At 44.6% G+C, this 14,715-nt stretch overlaps 1 protein-coding gene across 1 annotated transcript in view; it reads right to left on the reverse strand.

Annotated features, from left to right (window-relative positions):
• Nucleotides 1-4,596: 4,596 nt before the first annotated feature.
• Nucleotides 4,597-14,715, reverse strand: part of LOC144681047 (mechanosensitive cation channel TMEM63B-like) — a 68,166-nt gene continuing 58,047 nt past the window's right edge. The window contains exons 19-23 of the mRNA XM_078542733.1: nucleotides 13,058-13,163; nucleotides 10,889-11,056; nucleotides 9,539-9,651; nucleotides 8,590-8,652; nucleotides 4,597-5,142 (exon numbers count right to left, since the gene is read on the reverse strand). Of these exons, the coding sequence (XP_078398859.1) occupies nucleotides 4,951-5,142; nucleotides 8,590-8,652; nucleotides 9,539-9,651; nucleotides 10,889-11,056; nucleotides 13,058-13,163 (642 nt within the window). The 3' untranslated portion in view covers nucleotides 4,597-4,950. The remainder of the gene's footprint in view (nucleotides 5,143-8,589; nucleotides 8,653-9,538; nucleotides 9,652-10,888; nucleotides 11,057-13,057; nucleotides 13,164-14,715) is intronic.

Consider the following 14,715-nt stretch of genomic DNA (forward strand, 5'->3'; position numbering starts at 1 on the left):
CAGTCTGTGTTTGGTGTCTCCAAAGTAGAGGAGACCGCATTGGGAGCAGCGAATGCAGTAGACTAAATTGAGGGGTGCAAGTGAAGTGCTGCTTCACTTGAAAGGGATGTTTGAGTCCTTGAACGATGAGGAGGGGGGGAAGTAAAGGGGCAGGTGTTGCACCTTCTTGGGTGCATGGGAAGGTGCCTTGGGAGCGGGTTGAGGTGTAGGAGGTGATGGAGGAGTGGACCATGGTGTCCTGGAGGGAACAGTCCCTACGGAATGCCAAAGGGCAGGGGGGGGTTGTGAAGGGAAGATGTGTTTGGTGGTGGCATCATGCTGGAAATGGCGGAGGCTGGTGGGGTTACAAGTGAGGACAAGGGGGACCCTATCATGGTTCTGGGAGGGAGAGGAAGGTGTGTGGGAGATGGGCAGGACACGGTTGAGGACTCTGTTAACCACCGTGGGTGGAAAACCTCGGTTAAGGAAGAAGGAGGACATGTCAGAGGAACTGTTTTGGAAAGTGGCATCATCAGAACAGATGCGACGGAGGCGAAGGAACTGAGAATGGGATGGAGTCCTTACAAGAAGCGGGGTGTGAGGAGCCGTAGTTGAGGTAACTATGGGAATCGGTAGGCTTGTAATGAATATTGGTGCACAGTCTATCACCAGAAATTGAGGCAGAGAGGTCAGGGAAGAGAAGTGTCAGAGATGGACCATGTGAAAATGATGGAGGGGTGGAAATTTGAAGCAAAATTAATAAATTTTTCCAGGTCCAGATGAGAGCATGAAGCAGCACCGAAGCAGTCATCGATGTACCGGAGAAAGAGTTGTGGGAGGGGGCCTGAGTAGGACTGGAACAAGGAATGTTCCACATACCCCATAAAGAGACAGGCATAGCTGGGGCCCATGCGGGTACCCATAGCCACACCTTTTATTTGGAGGAAGTGAGACGAGTTTTTATCGAAGTCATGGTCCCTGGCACCAAGGTCAGTTGCAGAGAGGGGTTTTTGGGATGGTCTCGCAGTCGGGATGAGGGGGAATGCTGGGCAGTAAACACCTAAACTTTCCTGTGGGACCCTAGAAGCAGGAGTGCTCATCTTGGTGCCGCAAGGAAGTTTAAAATACATTTTTAACTTAACTTTTTTGGACCTCTGCTAGCCTTGCCGCCTCTTTCAGTTGTGTCACCTGGTGGGAAAGCCAGCATTTCAAATTGCTGCCATCACAGTCTGATTTTCATATAAACACACAACCAGAAGAAAAATGAGCAATTTATTCACACAGGATTGATAGGGGCTGGAACACTACCTGAAAGTGGAATCAGATTCCATAGTAACTTTCAAAAGCTAACTTGCAGGATTATGAGGAAAAAAACTGGGTTATGGGACTAAATTCGGCAGCTCTTTCAAGGTGCCAGTTCAAGCATGATGGGCTGAATCGCAGTGCCCTGTGCTATTTGATTCTGTACCCAAATAGAGTGAGATATTGGTGGATTAAGTTTCTCAGTGTATTTTAAGTGCCTGCCCACCTGGCTGCTGTTGGGGGGGAGCAGAGCTAAAATCGCAACAAAGCTGTTCAAATTGTAAAGACCATAAGACATAGGAACAGAAATTAGGCCATTCGGCCCATCGAGTCTGCTCCGCCATTCAATCATGGCTGATAAGCTTCTCAACCCCATTCTCCCGCCTTCTCCCCATAACCTTTGATCCCCTTACCAATCAAGAACCTATCTACCTCGGTCTTAAATACACAAAAAAGCATTGCTGAGGAGCTGGTCTCTTGTGTATTGAAATTGAACCAAGGCACTAACATCAAGGTAGATAAAAGGGTCTTGTACCAACACCACTGAAGTGACCCTACCCTGTCCTATCATTGACAATACCTGAATACCTTTCAGTTCTGGTCTCATTTCTCCATCTGAAGTGCTACATTTGGTTTCAGAACATAAGATCTTAGGAGGAAAAATTCACCATTCTGGCCTCTTGCTTTTTCTTGGAACTTTTTTTACTTGATGTACATCAGTGATAACCTACAAAGCTGTCAGCAGCTTTCTGTTAAGATTTCAATAAGAATAGCTACTTGGGTGAGGCTTGAAATGTTCCTTCCCTGCCTCATCCCAAGTAAGAGCTGGGTGTCTGCAGAAGAGAAGGTATGCAAATTAATGAGGTAGGTGCACTTCAAATGTCAAAAGACTGGTTAACAACCCACTTTTCTTCCACCTGAATGAGTAGATATAGAATAAATTATTTGGATGTGGGCACCAAATGTAATGCTTCCGAATTTGCTGCTGACACAAAGCTCAGGAATGTAAGTTTTGGGGAGGATGCAAGGAGGCTTCAAGGAGACTTGGACAGGCTAAGTGAATGGGCAAGAACACGGCAGATGCGATATAATAGTAATAAGTGTGAAGTTATCCACTTTGGTAGAAAAAACGGAAAAACAGAGTACTTCTTAAATGGTGAGCAAGCAATTAGGAAGGCAAATGGTACGTTGGCCTTCATTGCAAGGGGATTTGAGATAAAAGAAACATTAGAAAATAGGAGCAGGAGTAGGTCATTCAGTCCTTCGAGTCTGTTCCACCATTCAATATGATCATGGCTGATCCTCTATCGCAACACCATACTTCCATACCCCTTGACACCTTTAGAGTTTAGAAATCTATTTATTTCCTCCTCAAATATATTCAGTGACTCGGCCTCCACAGCTTTCTGTGGTAGAGAATTCCACAGGTTCAACACCGTCTGAGTGAAGAAGCTTCCCCTCATCTCAGTCCTAAATGGCCTACTCTGTATCTTGAGACTATGACCCCTTTTTCTAGATTCTCCTCCTCTCTCTCCCCCCCCACGCGCCCCCCCCCAACCAGCCAGAGGGAACATCATCCCTGCAAGCAGTCTGTCCAGCCCTGTCAGAATTTTGTACTTTCAATGAGATCCCCTCTCATCCTTCTAAACTTGAGTGAATACAAGCCTAGTCGGCCCAATCTCTCCTCATATGACAATCCTGCCCTTCCAGGAATCAGTCTGGTCCAGGAATCAACCTTTGCTGCCTCCCTCTATGGCGAGTATATCCTCCCTTGGGTAAGGAGGCCAAAACTGTCCACAGCACTCCAGGTGCGGTCTCACCAAGGCCTTGTACAGCTGCAGTAAGACATCCTGTACAGCAGTAACGATGTCTTGCTGCAATTGTATAAAGCCTTGGTGAGACCATACCAGGAGTATTGTGTAGAGTTTTGGTCTCTATCTCAGGAAGGAAATATTTGCCGTAGAGGGAGTGCAATGGAGGTTCACCAGCCTAATCATGGGATGGTGGGATTGTCTTAAAAGAGATTGAGGAAACTGGGTCTGTATTCTCTAGAATTTAGAAGAATGAGAGGTGATCTCATTGAAACTTGCAAAATTCTTACAGGGAGTGTGACAAGGTAGATGTAGATAGGATGCTTCCCCTGGCTGGTAGAACTAGGGGAAACAGTCTCAGAATAAGGGACAGGCCATTCAAGGCTCTTCATTCAGAGAATCTTTGAAATTCTCTATCCCAGAGTGCTATGGAAGCTCAATCATTGAGCATGTTCAAGACCAAAACTGATAAATTTCGGGATAATAATGACATCAAGGGATTATGGAGATAAAGCAGGAAAGTGGCGTTGAGGTAGATGATCAGCTGTGATCTAACTGAATGGCAGAGCAGGCTCGCTGGGCCAAATTTCTCCTTTGGGACACTATAGGCTAAGTTTTAAATTGGACCCATGTGAGTGTGCACACTAGTATAGTTACCTGTTCTGTCTTCAGTGCTTAGACCAAGCTTAATTTTTGACTTTACTGCTACCCACCTATCTTCTATAGATCTGAAATTATTGAACTCTAAAGAATCTAGCAGGTTGTAAGGTACTTAATCAAAAGACAAAGTGCTATTCCAAAAGCTTACATTGATCTTCATTTGAACAGTGTGCAGAAAGCTGAGGACAAAGGTAAAAGTGAGACGGAGAATTAAAACAGCAAGCGACCAGAGCTGGGTCACGTTTGTAGACAGAATAGAGGTGTTCAGATCTAAAGCTAGAACCATCTCACTCAAAGAAACCAAAAGATAAGTGGTGTGTGAAGGGCAGAGAAATGTGCAGTAAGAGTGCTGTTTTTAGGTAGGGCATGCTCTGGTTTACAAATATTTAAGTGTTTTATGCTTTCACAATACCGAACACAGAATTTATCCATATTAGGAAAAGGTGACTCACAACTTAATCCAATAGTCATCCAGCTTCAACCTAACTAAATCAGTTTCATTTACTACAGAATTACCCAATCAATACTTAATAAAAAGGTACCAATGAACCACTGATGGTCTCTCAACTGACATTTCTATAATACCCCCAGTTATCTTTTTTACTCACTCAACTTTTAGCTTCATATTAATCTTTAAATTGAAATTACCCTTTTCTCTGCCCAATCCTTACCAATGAGTATATGTCCTTTTATTGTAGCATTGAACAACTTCTCACGTTTTCTACTTGAATCAATCTGGGGTTGAGGGGAGTGAAGGAGGGATGGTGTTGGAGCCGACCTTCATTAGGTTAACTTAAAATGGCATTGACATAAAAGCCAGGAGAGAGGTTTTGTGCACAACTGCTTGTGCACATGTATTGGGGTTACACAACACAGAACCAGGAGAGAAAATATAGAACTTTTTTTTAAAGTTACAAATGGATTAATTCTGTAATGGCACTATTCATTGGCAAATTTGTTAAATCTGTGGTATAAGATAGCAATAAAAGGGTTAATGTACCCAAATAACCCTGCAAAAAAGAGTATTTAAAAGAAATTAGCAAAACAAAATTTTCTATTTATAATGGCTACTGAGGGGTCAAGTTCAAGTAAAAAGGGCCATTTGACATTATCCATTCCTCTTTTGCCAAAACACAACAGTAACAGTACCACACAGTGGCCAGTTCTTGCAGTCCAGTTCTAAAACTCAGGCAGATTTCTAGACCTCACTAGCTCCTGCATCCACCAAGTAGATTTGTTTGTCATCCTCAAGGTCATCTGGAAGAGGAATGCTGTCGTCCTCCTCTATCAGCTGACTGCTATCACCCATAGCACCATACAATGGCTGGTTGTGGTAGTTAAGTTGGCTGTTTTCAGTCTTGGGCCCACATAGGACTCTTGGGATGTAAGCCTGTAATAGTACAGATAAGTGTCAAAGATCAGAAGAGCAGCTCATTAAAAGTAATGTACGTTGCCATTTTCCATTTGTAGCCCAGACTGCAAGTGGTAGTGAGCTATCTGTTCATGTGGGTCAATGCACACCACTCCAATCCTGTCCTCGTCAGACAGCTCCAGAGGCAGACTTTCTAGCGGGGTTAATGCACAGAAAACACCGACCAAGTTCATTCCTTTGAGTTCTGCGAGATCAACGAGAGCTTCTATACTGGTACTATCCCAACTGAGATAGGCACTTAACAGTGATTGAGCCTAGTATCCTTGAGCTGTGGTCTGTGATGTACAAGATGCATTACTCAGCGAACAAGAGGGGAAGGGATGAAAGTTACCACAGCACTGCACTGAAAGCCAATGTGTTCTTTTTTTGCTCTTGGGGAGTTTACTCCTCTGCTAAAATACCTACGCTTTTACTGGGCAACTTTATTGCAACTTTAGGTTGCTTGTTCAGCTGGCCCGTTAGTCATTTGGGAGTCTAGCTGGGCTATTTGTACTGCAGGAGCAAGAGTTACGGCTGATGCTATCCTCTCCCATACATGTGCACTTTCTAGCAAAGAAAGAGGGCTGTTGGTCCCTGGAAGATCTCCAGATAATTGGGAATGAGCAACCTAACTGTCACATTGGAGATTACCAAACTCAAGACTTAGAGTCAAGTGACTAAGAAATGGAGTATGGAAGTTTGCTGGCAGGCTAATGTAACAGGAGAATCTCGAGCAATTGCAAGCCAGTTTCCACCTTTCAGTAAGGCTCACTTAAATTAAAAAGTGTGGGACAAAACAGAAAATGCCAAACCACTCAGCACAATAGATGCCATCAGTGAAGAGAACAACCAAGTTAATGTTCCAGGTGTGACCCTTTATCACTTCTACCAAATGGTTCTCACAGGATTGTTGACTTATCCATTCTCCCAACTTACTTCACAGTCCCAGCATTTTCTGCTCTCGCTTCAGAGTTCCAGCATCTGCAGTGCTTTTGCTTATTCTTGTGGAACATTATCTAGATTCTGCAACACCCAAGTCCTGCTTTGCCTTCATTAAGATCAGCTAAATTGAACTTGCTGACCTTACATTGCTTAGGACCACATTACATTTACCATCTGAGTTAGCAGGAAACTGCTCATTACGTACATCATTCGAACATACGAAATAGGAGCAGAAGTAGGCGATTTGGGCTCTCGAGCCTGCTCTATCAATCAAGAAAGTCATGGCTGATCTGTTTGTGTTTCGAGTGCCACATTCCCATCTACCCCGATAACCTTAGGTTCTTGTCAGACAAGGGAATCAATCTACCTCTGCCTTAAATATTCAATGACACCACCTCCACCCCACCTGAGGCAGAGAGTTCCAAAGTCGCACAACCCTCAGAAATAATTTCTCCTCATCTCTGTCCTAAAAGGACAACCCCTAATTTTTAAAACCGTGCCCTCTAATTCTGCTCTCACCCACAAGAGAAACATCCTTTCCACGTCCACAATGTCAAGACTATTCAGGATCTTATATACTTCAATTAGGTCAACCCTCACTCTCCTAAACTCCAGTGGAAACAAGCCCAGTTTGTCCAACCTATTTTCATTTCAGGTATCAATCTAGTAAACCACCTCTGAACTGTCTCCAACACGCTTACATCCTTCCTTTAAATAAGGAGACCAAAACTGCACACAGTATTCGAGATGTGGTCTCACTAATGCCTTGTATAACTGAAGCATAACAACCTTGCTTTTATGTTCCATTTCTCTTGTAATAAAGGATAGCATTCCATTAGCTGCCCTGATTACATTCTGTACTTGCACCACAAAACATCGTGAACGCTTGAGTCTTAGTACATTTGCAAAGTGGTAACCTTTCCGGGAAGACGAGAGAGAATATGGAATTACAGAATGATTACAACACAAGGGGGCCATTCAGCCTGTCATGTTTGTACTGGTTCTCCGAAGAAGCAATTCCCATAGAGCCACTCGCCCCACTATCTGCCCATAATCCATATTCTTCCTTTTCGGATAATAATCCAATTCTCTCTTGAATGCCTCGATTGAATCTACCTCCAGCACAGTCCTCAGGCAGTGCATTCCAAATCCTTAATGCTTGCTGTGTGAAAATGGTTTTCCTCATGTAGCTGTTGCTTCTGTTGCCAATTACCTTAAATCTTGCCCTCTGATTCTCGAACCTTCCAACGGGGGAACCGTTTTTCCCTATCTAATCTGTCCAGACCCCTCATGGTTTTGAATAACTTCTATAAAATCTTCTCTCAACCTTCTCCAAGGAGAACAGTCCCAACTTCTCCAATCTATCTATGTATCTGAAGTTCGTCAACCCGGAACTACTCATGAATCTTTTCTCTAATACCTTCACATTTCCTAAAGTGTGATGCCCAGAACGGGATACAATTCTCCAGTTGAAGCCGAACCAGTGTTTTATACAGGTTTAACATGACTACTTCGCTTTTGTACTCTGCATCTCAGTTGATAAAGCCCAGGATGTTATCTGCTTTATTAACCCCTCTCTCAGCTTGTCCTGCTACCTTCAATGATTTATGCACATATACACCCAGATCCCTCTGCTCCTTCACCCCCTTTAGAATTGTACCCTTCATTTTATATTGTCTACCAAAATGAATCACATCATACTTCTCTACATTATGTTTAATCTGCCACTTGCCTGCCCATTCCACCAACCTGTCTGTCTTTTTTGAAGTTCTACACTATCCTTCGCATGGTTCACAATGCTTCCAAGTTTTGTATTGTCTGCAAATTTTGAAGTTGCCGCCTGTACATCAAGGTCTAGGTTATTACTATATATCAGGAAAAGCAGGGGTCCTAACACCAACCCCCTAGGGAACTCCACAAGAAACCATCCTCCAGTCTGAAAAATAACCATTAACTACTACACTCTTGTTTCCTGTCCCTCAGCTAATTTCATATCCATGTTACTATTCTCCCTTTTATTCCTTGAGCTCTAACTTTTCTCAAGTCTGTTGTATGGCACTTGTATCAATGAAGTTTGATCTCTAACACCCATTGTTTATTGGAAGTCATCCACTGACAATGGAACCTAAAAGCAAGTTGTGCCCAAGGACATTTTATCCATCTACAAAGATCAAGTCAAGTATACCCAGTCGGGATTTAAACAGAGGACTCTCTGGCCATACAAGTTTGGTTGACCTGGTTGAGCTATCTCAGTGGTTCTTAAAATATCTATCTAAAGGACCTGACCAATAGTGGCACTTGCAGAACCAAGATAGATTTGTGGATATTGTCTACTTATGACATGCCCAAATTGTCATTAGTCTGGTGAGGTAATTTTTCTCCCCCTCCCCCAACTTGCCCCTGATTATCACAAAAAGGTCTCACTTGCCTCTACATATCCACCAGTCATTTGTCTACATTAAAACCAGCCACTGTGTTACTTACATTTGATCGCCAGGCAGGGGCTGTCCTATCTGCTTCAGCATTTTTGGTTGGCAATTTCATACCCTGAGGGAGCAAAGAGTGGACACCAATCAGTCACTGACTACCACCAGTAAAACTCCGATCAGTGCCATATTGTACTTGCAGCTATGGTCTTGGTAAACAAGTATGACTGTGCTCTGCGTTCAGGATGCACAACCTTTCCCATTGCCTGAACTATTCCAACACCACAAGGATCCTGGAACACTAAAGTGAAAAGGCAGCAAGTGTCCCCCTGAATAAATCTGCCACTCTGACCATGGCTGGTCAGTCCTCCTCTGCTACCTCAGTGTGCTTCAGTTTCACCAGTGCAAAGTGCTGTGCACCTGCCTCTTGTGGGTGCATAAATGTTTCAGGCAGGACTGGTGGGACATCTAATGGGAGATGATATCATGCCTCCATTCCTGGCAAAAGGCAGAAAAATACACCCTATGCTCCTCTCGCCCCGCCCCTCCAACACCCTGCACTGTGTCATGAGGCGATGGCAGGATGTGCATTGCAGTCCACACCCAATACTCCAGGAGTATCAGTCCAGCAACAGATCTGTTTTTCCTCCTTAGGCCAAATGCCTTGGGCCTATTGTGGTATTCACCCTCCAACTTTCTGCTAATTCCAGCAAGAACAATCACATACAGCGGGCTTGGCAATTTACCACATGTGATCCAGGCAGCCAGATAGGGATTTCCACTAAATCAAGGGACTACCCCTTAAACCTGGCCTGACTCACTCATGGAAGCAGCTTTCACCAGAGCCCAGATCCAGCATTGCTGGAAGCTGATGCACAGTCCGCCGTCATGGGAACGCCGCCGTAGCCCTTTGAACCCCTTCCCCAGTCCCCTAACAATAATAGGATTATGGTAAAGTTTGCTAATCAAAGCATGGAGGGAGAGGTAGGGGACATTCCTTGACTTACCATCATGTTGACTGTGAAGTACTTGAAGTAGCCAAAGCAGCTGGAAATAATGCAGAGAGTAATGGTGGTCAGCACCACAGTCAAGGTGAAGATAGATGTTGACGCAGACAATCCTACATGGGAGGGAGAGAGAAGATGCACGTTAACTGGGAAGGTCTACGTACATAACCAACAAGAAAGGCTTGAGGAGAAAGTCAGCAGCTACAGTCCTATTTGAGCTCATCCAGCCATCTCTAATATCTTCATCAATGACCTTCCCTCCATCATAAGATCAGAAGTGGAGATGTTTGTTGATGATTACAGTGTTCAGTACTATTCGCGACTCTTCAGCTACTAAAACGGTCTGTGTCCATATGTAGCAAGACTGGGACATCAGACTTGGGCTGATAAGTACCAAACAATGATCATTTCTAATAAGAGAGAATCTAACCATCATCCCTTGATATTCAATGACATTACAATCGCTGAATCCCCCACTATCATCTCCCTGGTTGTTGCAATGACCAGAAACTTAACTGGACTAGCCATAGAAACTCTGGCTTCAAGAGGTCAGAAGCTGAGAATTCTGCAGTGAGTAACTCACCTTAAACCTCACCAAAGCCTGTCCATCATTTATAAGGCACTAATCAGCCATGTGATGGAATACTCTCCCCTTGCCTGGATGAGTGCAGCTCCAACAACACAAGAAGGTAAACACCATCCAAGACAAAGCAGCCCGTTTTATTGGCACTCCCTCCACCACTGCCGCACAGTGCCAGCAGTGTGCAGCTTTTACAAGATGCACTAGAGCAATTCGGCAAGATTCTGATAGCACTTTCCAAACCTGTGGCTTCTACCACATAGAAGGATAAGGGCAGCAGATGCAAGTTCCCCTCCAAGCCATACACCATCCTGACTTGGAAATATACCACTGTTCCTTTACTGTCGCTGGGTCAAAATCCTGGAAGAAACTTCCTAACACCATTGTGGGTGTACCTAAACCAGATGGACTGCAGTGGTTCAAGAAGGCAGCTTACCACCTTAAGGGTAATTAGGGATGAGCAACAAATGCTGGTCTAGCTAGCAATGCTCACACCCCACTAAAGAATTTAAATAAAAACCCTGAAACAGATGGCTATCATGGCTTCTTAGGACTACAGTATTTTAGGATTAGAGAGATCTGTGACCAATAATTTTTTAAAAATTCACTTGTGTATTACACACCTGCAGCTCTACTTCCCTGCTGGACTGAGATCTGAGGGTACATTGAGGAGGAGCACAGCTCAGCATTTTCAGGGCAGGTCATGTGAGATAACAGTGCAGGAGGCCATTGCGTTGCCAGATGAGACACAAAGAAAGAAACGCACTTACCTCCTCTCAGAACAGAGAAGAACAGCAGCCAGAGCAGGCAGATGATGGGCGCAGCCAGAGCCTGGTTGACCGCGGCAACATGCATTCTCCTGTTGAGTTTGGCAGGCAGGTAAGCATAGTACAGGTTGTACCTATCCACCAGATGCTTCAGCAGTATGTAGATCAAACCTATGGTTCAAAAGGAAAACCATGACAAAAGCAAAGAACAGTCACACCAGGCACAATGGCACAATCCTTCAGTCACTGACTCTCACCTGGCCAGCCACAAGTTTGAATCCACTCAGGAACTTAGTGGTTGCTCTGCCCCCACCCTTCTGCCAGCCTGGCTCTGGACATCAGAAATTATGCCTCCCAGTTCTTCTCCTAAGCATACATTCAACTGTATGCCAACACATGGAACAGCAGCAGGCTATTTAACTGTCTGCACTCATCTTCAGCTGATACCCTCACATATACACCTACAAACACTTCACGAAGGGATCACTGCAGGGTGAACCCTGCCTGAATTTTAATTTTCTGACCCCTCCCTGCTCCAAGCCATTGAGGGCAACTGGAGTCCTGCAACCACTGCCCAGCTGAGAGCAGGATTTGATCTTGGGATCTTCCTAGTTTGTACAGATTAGCACCACATTGAGTAATGCGTTTAACAAGAGAACTATAAGCGAAGTGGGTTGCAAACATGGTTATGAGGCAGAAGGCCAAACCCCCACTTTCCATTGGGTACAACAGATAGTCACTATGAGTGGGAAACTTGGCAGATTTTCTTTCTGGTTTCCTCCTCCTACCTAGTCCAGGGATGTTTCTCCCAAAGCTCAGTTGGTGGCATTCTTGCCTGAGTCAGAAGGTCATAGGTTAAAGCACCCCCTCCACAGACTTGACCACATAACCCATGCTGACACTCCTGTGCAATACCAAGGGAGTGTTTCATTGTTGGAGGTGCTGTCCTTCAAAAGATATGTTAAACGGGGGCCCTGTCCGCCCCCTCAAGCGGATGTAAACGTCTTGTGGCACTATTTCAAAGAAGAGCAGGAAAGTTCTCCCTGGTATCCTGAACAACATTTAGCCTTCTCCCAACATCACTAGGATAGATTATCTGGTCATTTCATCTCTGTCTGTGACACCTTGCTGTGTGCAAATAGGGAGACGTAGCAGCCAAAATTACAACAGTGACTGCACTTCAAGAGGAGGTTGAGACGCTGCAAAGGGATATAGACAGGTTAAATGAGTGGGCAAAAATTTGACATGGAATATAATGTGAGAAAATGTGAACTTCTCCACTTTGGCAGGAAGAACAGAAAAGCAGCATATTATTTAAATAGCGAGAGATTGCAGAACTCAGTGGTACAGAGGGATCTGGGTGTCCTGGTACATGAATCACAAGGAGTTAGTATGTAGGTACAGCAAGTGATTAGGAAGGCAGATAGAATGTTGATGTTTATTGCAAAGGGAATGGAATATAAAAGTAGGGAAGTTCTACTGCAGCTGTACAGGGCCTCGGTGAGATCACATCTGGTTTACTGTGTACAGTTTTGGTCTCCATATTTCAAAAAAGATCCAATTGCATTAGAAGCAGTACATAGAAGATTCACTCAACTCATCCCTGAGAGGAAGGGCTTATCCTATGAAGAAAGGTTGAATAAGTTGGGCCTATATCCATTGGAGTTTAGAAGAATGAGAGGTGATCTTATTGAAACATACAAGGTCCTGTGGGAACCTGATGCTTCCACTTGTGGGGGAGACTAGAACTAGGGGACACAGTTTAAAAATGAGGTCTCTTAAGACAGAGATCAGGAGAAATGTTTTCCCTGAGGGTTGTTAATCTGTGGAATTCTCTTCCCCAGAAAGCAGTGGATGCTGGGTCATTGAATTTATTCAAGGCAGTTGGATTTTTGATAGACAAATGAGTCCAGGGTTATGGGGGCCAGACAGGAAAGTGGAACTGAGACCACAGCCAGCACAGCCATAATCTTAGTGACCAGAGGAGCAGGCCTACTCTTGCTCCTAAGTCCTACATTCAAAAAGTACTTCATTGGCTGTGACGTGTTTTGGGACCTCCAGAGACGGTAAAAGATATTACAGAAATGTAAGTTTGTTTCTTGCTTTCCTTTTAGAAAGCTAACTGGAGTGATAGAATGAATCTGTTGCGTAGAACAGTCAGCAAGTCCTTACCAAAGGGAGCGATGATGGGACAGGTGATGCTGTAAGCTACCACCACCGTGAAGATACACAGCATCCAAGCGTAATTCACTCCAAACTCAAACTCATATGCTTGTTGCTAAAAGGCAATGAAATGTACATCAATGATTTTTAAAACAGGCATTGTGTGAAGCAGTGGGGGTACACATTGATACTACAGCAGAATAACAGGCCATTTGGCCCAACTGGTCTAAACTGCCACTTATGATCCACACGAGCCTTTCTGACATCTCACTCTTATCAACATATCCTTCTCCCTAAATGCACTGGGTTAGAACCCAGCCCAGACAGACAAGATGAAAGCTTCTATGGGTTTGAGGGTGCGATATGATGTGGATTTGAACACAGCCAACCCAATTCCTACAGCATAAAACTGTAACTTATTCAGTGCAATGTGACAACTGCATGCAGAGGGTACTGGGTGACTGTTACAGTAGAGAATGCATATCTGAGGTTAGGGGAGAAAGAGCCCTACGTTCCATCTGACTATTCGATATGAGTGACAGCTTGACTTCATTGATGGGAATCTAACCCGTGAGGCTCACTCCAAGATTTAAGCGGATAACCTAAGCTGATGCTGCAGTACAGGGGGACACAGCGTCCTTTGAAGGAGACTTAATCCAGGGTGCCATGGCACTATTCCGGCAGATCAGCAGGGAGATCTCCAGGTGTCCTGTCCAGCAGTTCTTCAACCAACATAAACCATTTATCTCATTACTGTTTTTGGGACTGTGCAGTGCACAAGTTGGATTGTGAATTCGCCTACACAAGTCACTGCATATCAAAGTAATTTATTATACGTTTTGTACATTCTCAGACAGGAAACACTAATTTTTTTTTTTTAAACTTTACCTGCAAGTGCTCAATGGTGGTTTGGAACCTTGATATCCCAATATTGGTGACGCTTATACAGGAATAGCTACTGATGGGTTTCAGAAAGACTCAAGTTGTATTCTGTTGTCATGGGTTTACCTATAGGTTTGGATGGATACATGGGGCAGAAATTTTACATTCGGCGTGCAGGCACACGCCCGAGCACAATATGACACGCGAGTGACGTCAGGCATGCGTCCCGACGTCACCGCGCGATATTTTGTTCGGCAGGTACCCACCAATAATTAAAAGGCCTATTAAGGCCATTAACAAGCTAATTAAAATTAAATTAATGCTGCCCATCCAACCTTATGGTTGGCGGGCAGGCGAAAAGGCCAAACGGCCTTTACATTTTTTTGGGAAACCTCATCCCAGGGAGATTGAAGCGCTCTTTCGCGCTAGGCCCGGCTCTCCCTCCTCCCCCCACCCGCACAGGTAGCACCGAGCGCTGCCACTCGCGATCCACACAGGGCAGGCCTTAATTGGCCCGCCCGTGAAATCGCGGAGTGGAGCCGATCATGGGTGGCGGTCAGCTTCCCGAACGCTCCCGCCAAGCCCACCCAACGAGGGAAAGATTCTGGCCATGGAGTAAGCCAGTGGTGGAAGAGGTTTGGGCAGAAATAAAGGAGGCAAGTGAAATTTAAAGGGGATAGAGTCGACTGACAAAAAATTCTGAAAGCTTTGACAGCATCAGAAGTCATCTCAAGCCAAGCTGCCGAGGCTGAAAAATAAGCGATGGTAGAAGGGATTAGACGAGC

This window comes from Cetorhinus maximus, chromosome 5, assembly GCF_964194155.1.
Source record: "Cetorhinus maximus chromosome 5, sCetMax3.hap1.1, whole genome shotgun sequence".
NCBI lineage: Eukaryota > Metazoa > Chordata > Chondrichthyes > Lamniformes > Cetorhinidae > Cetorhinus > Cetorhinus maximus.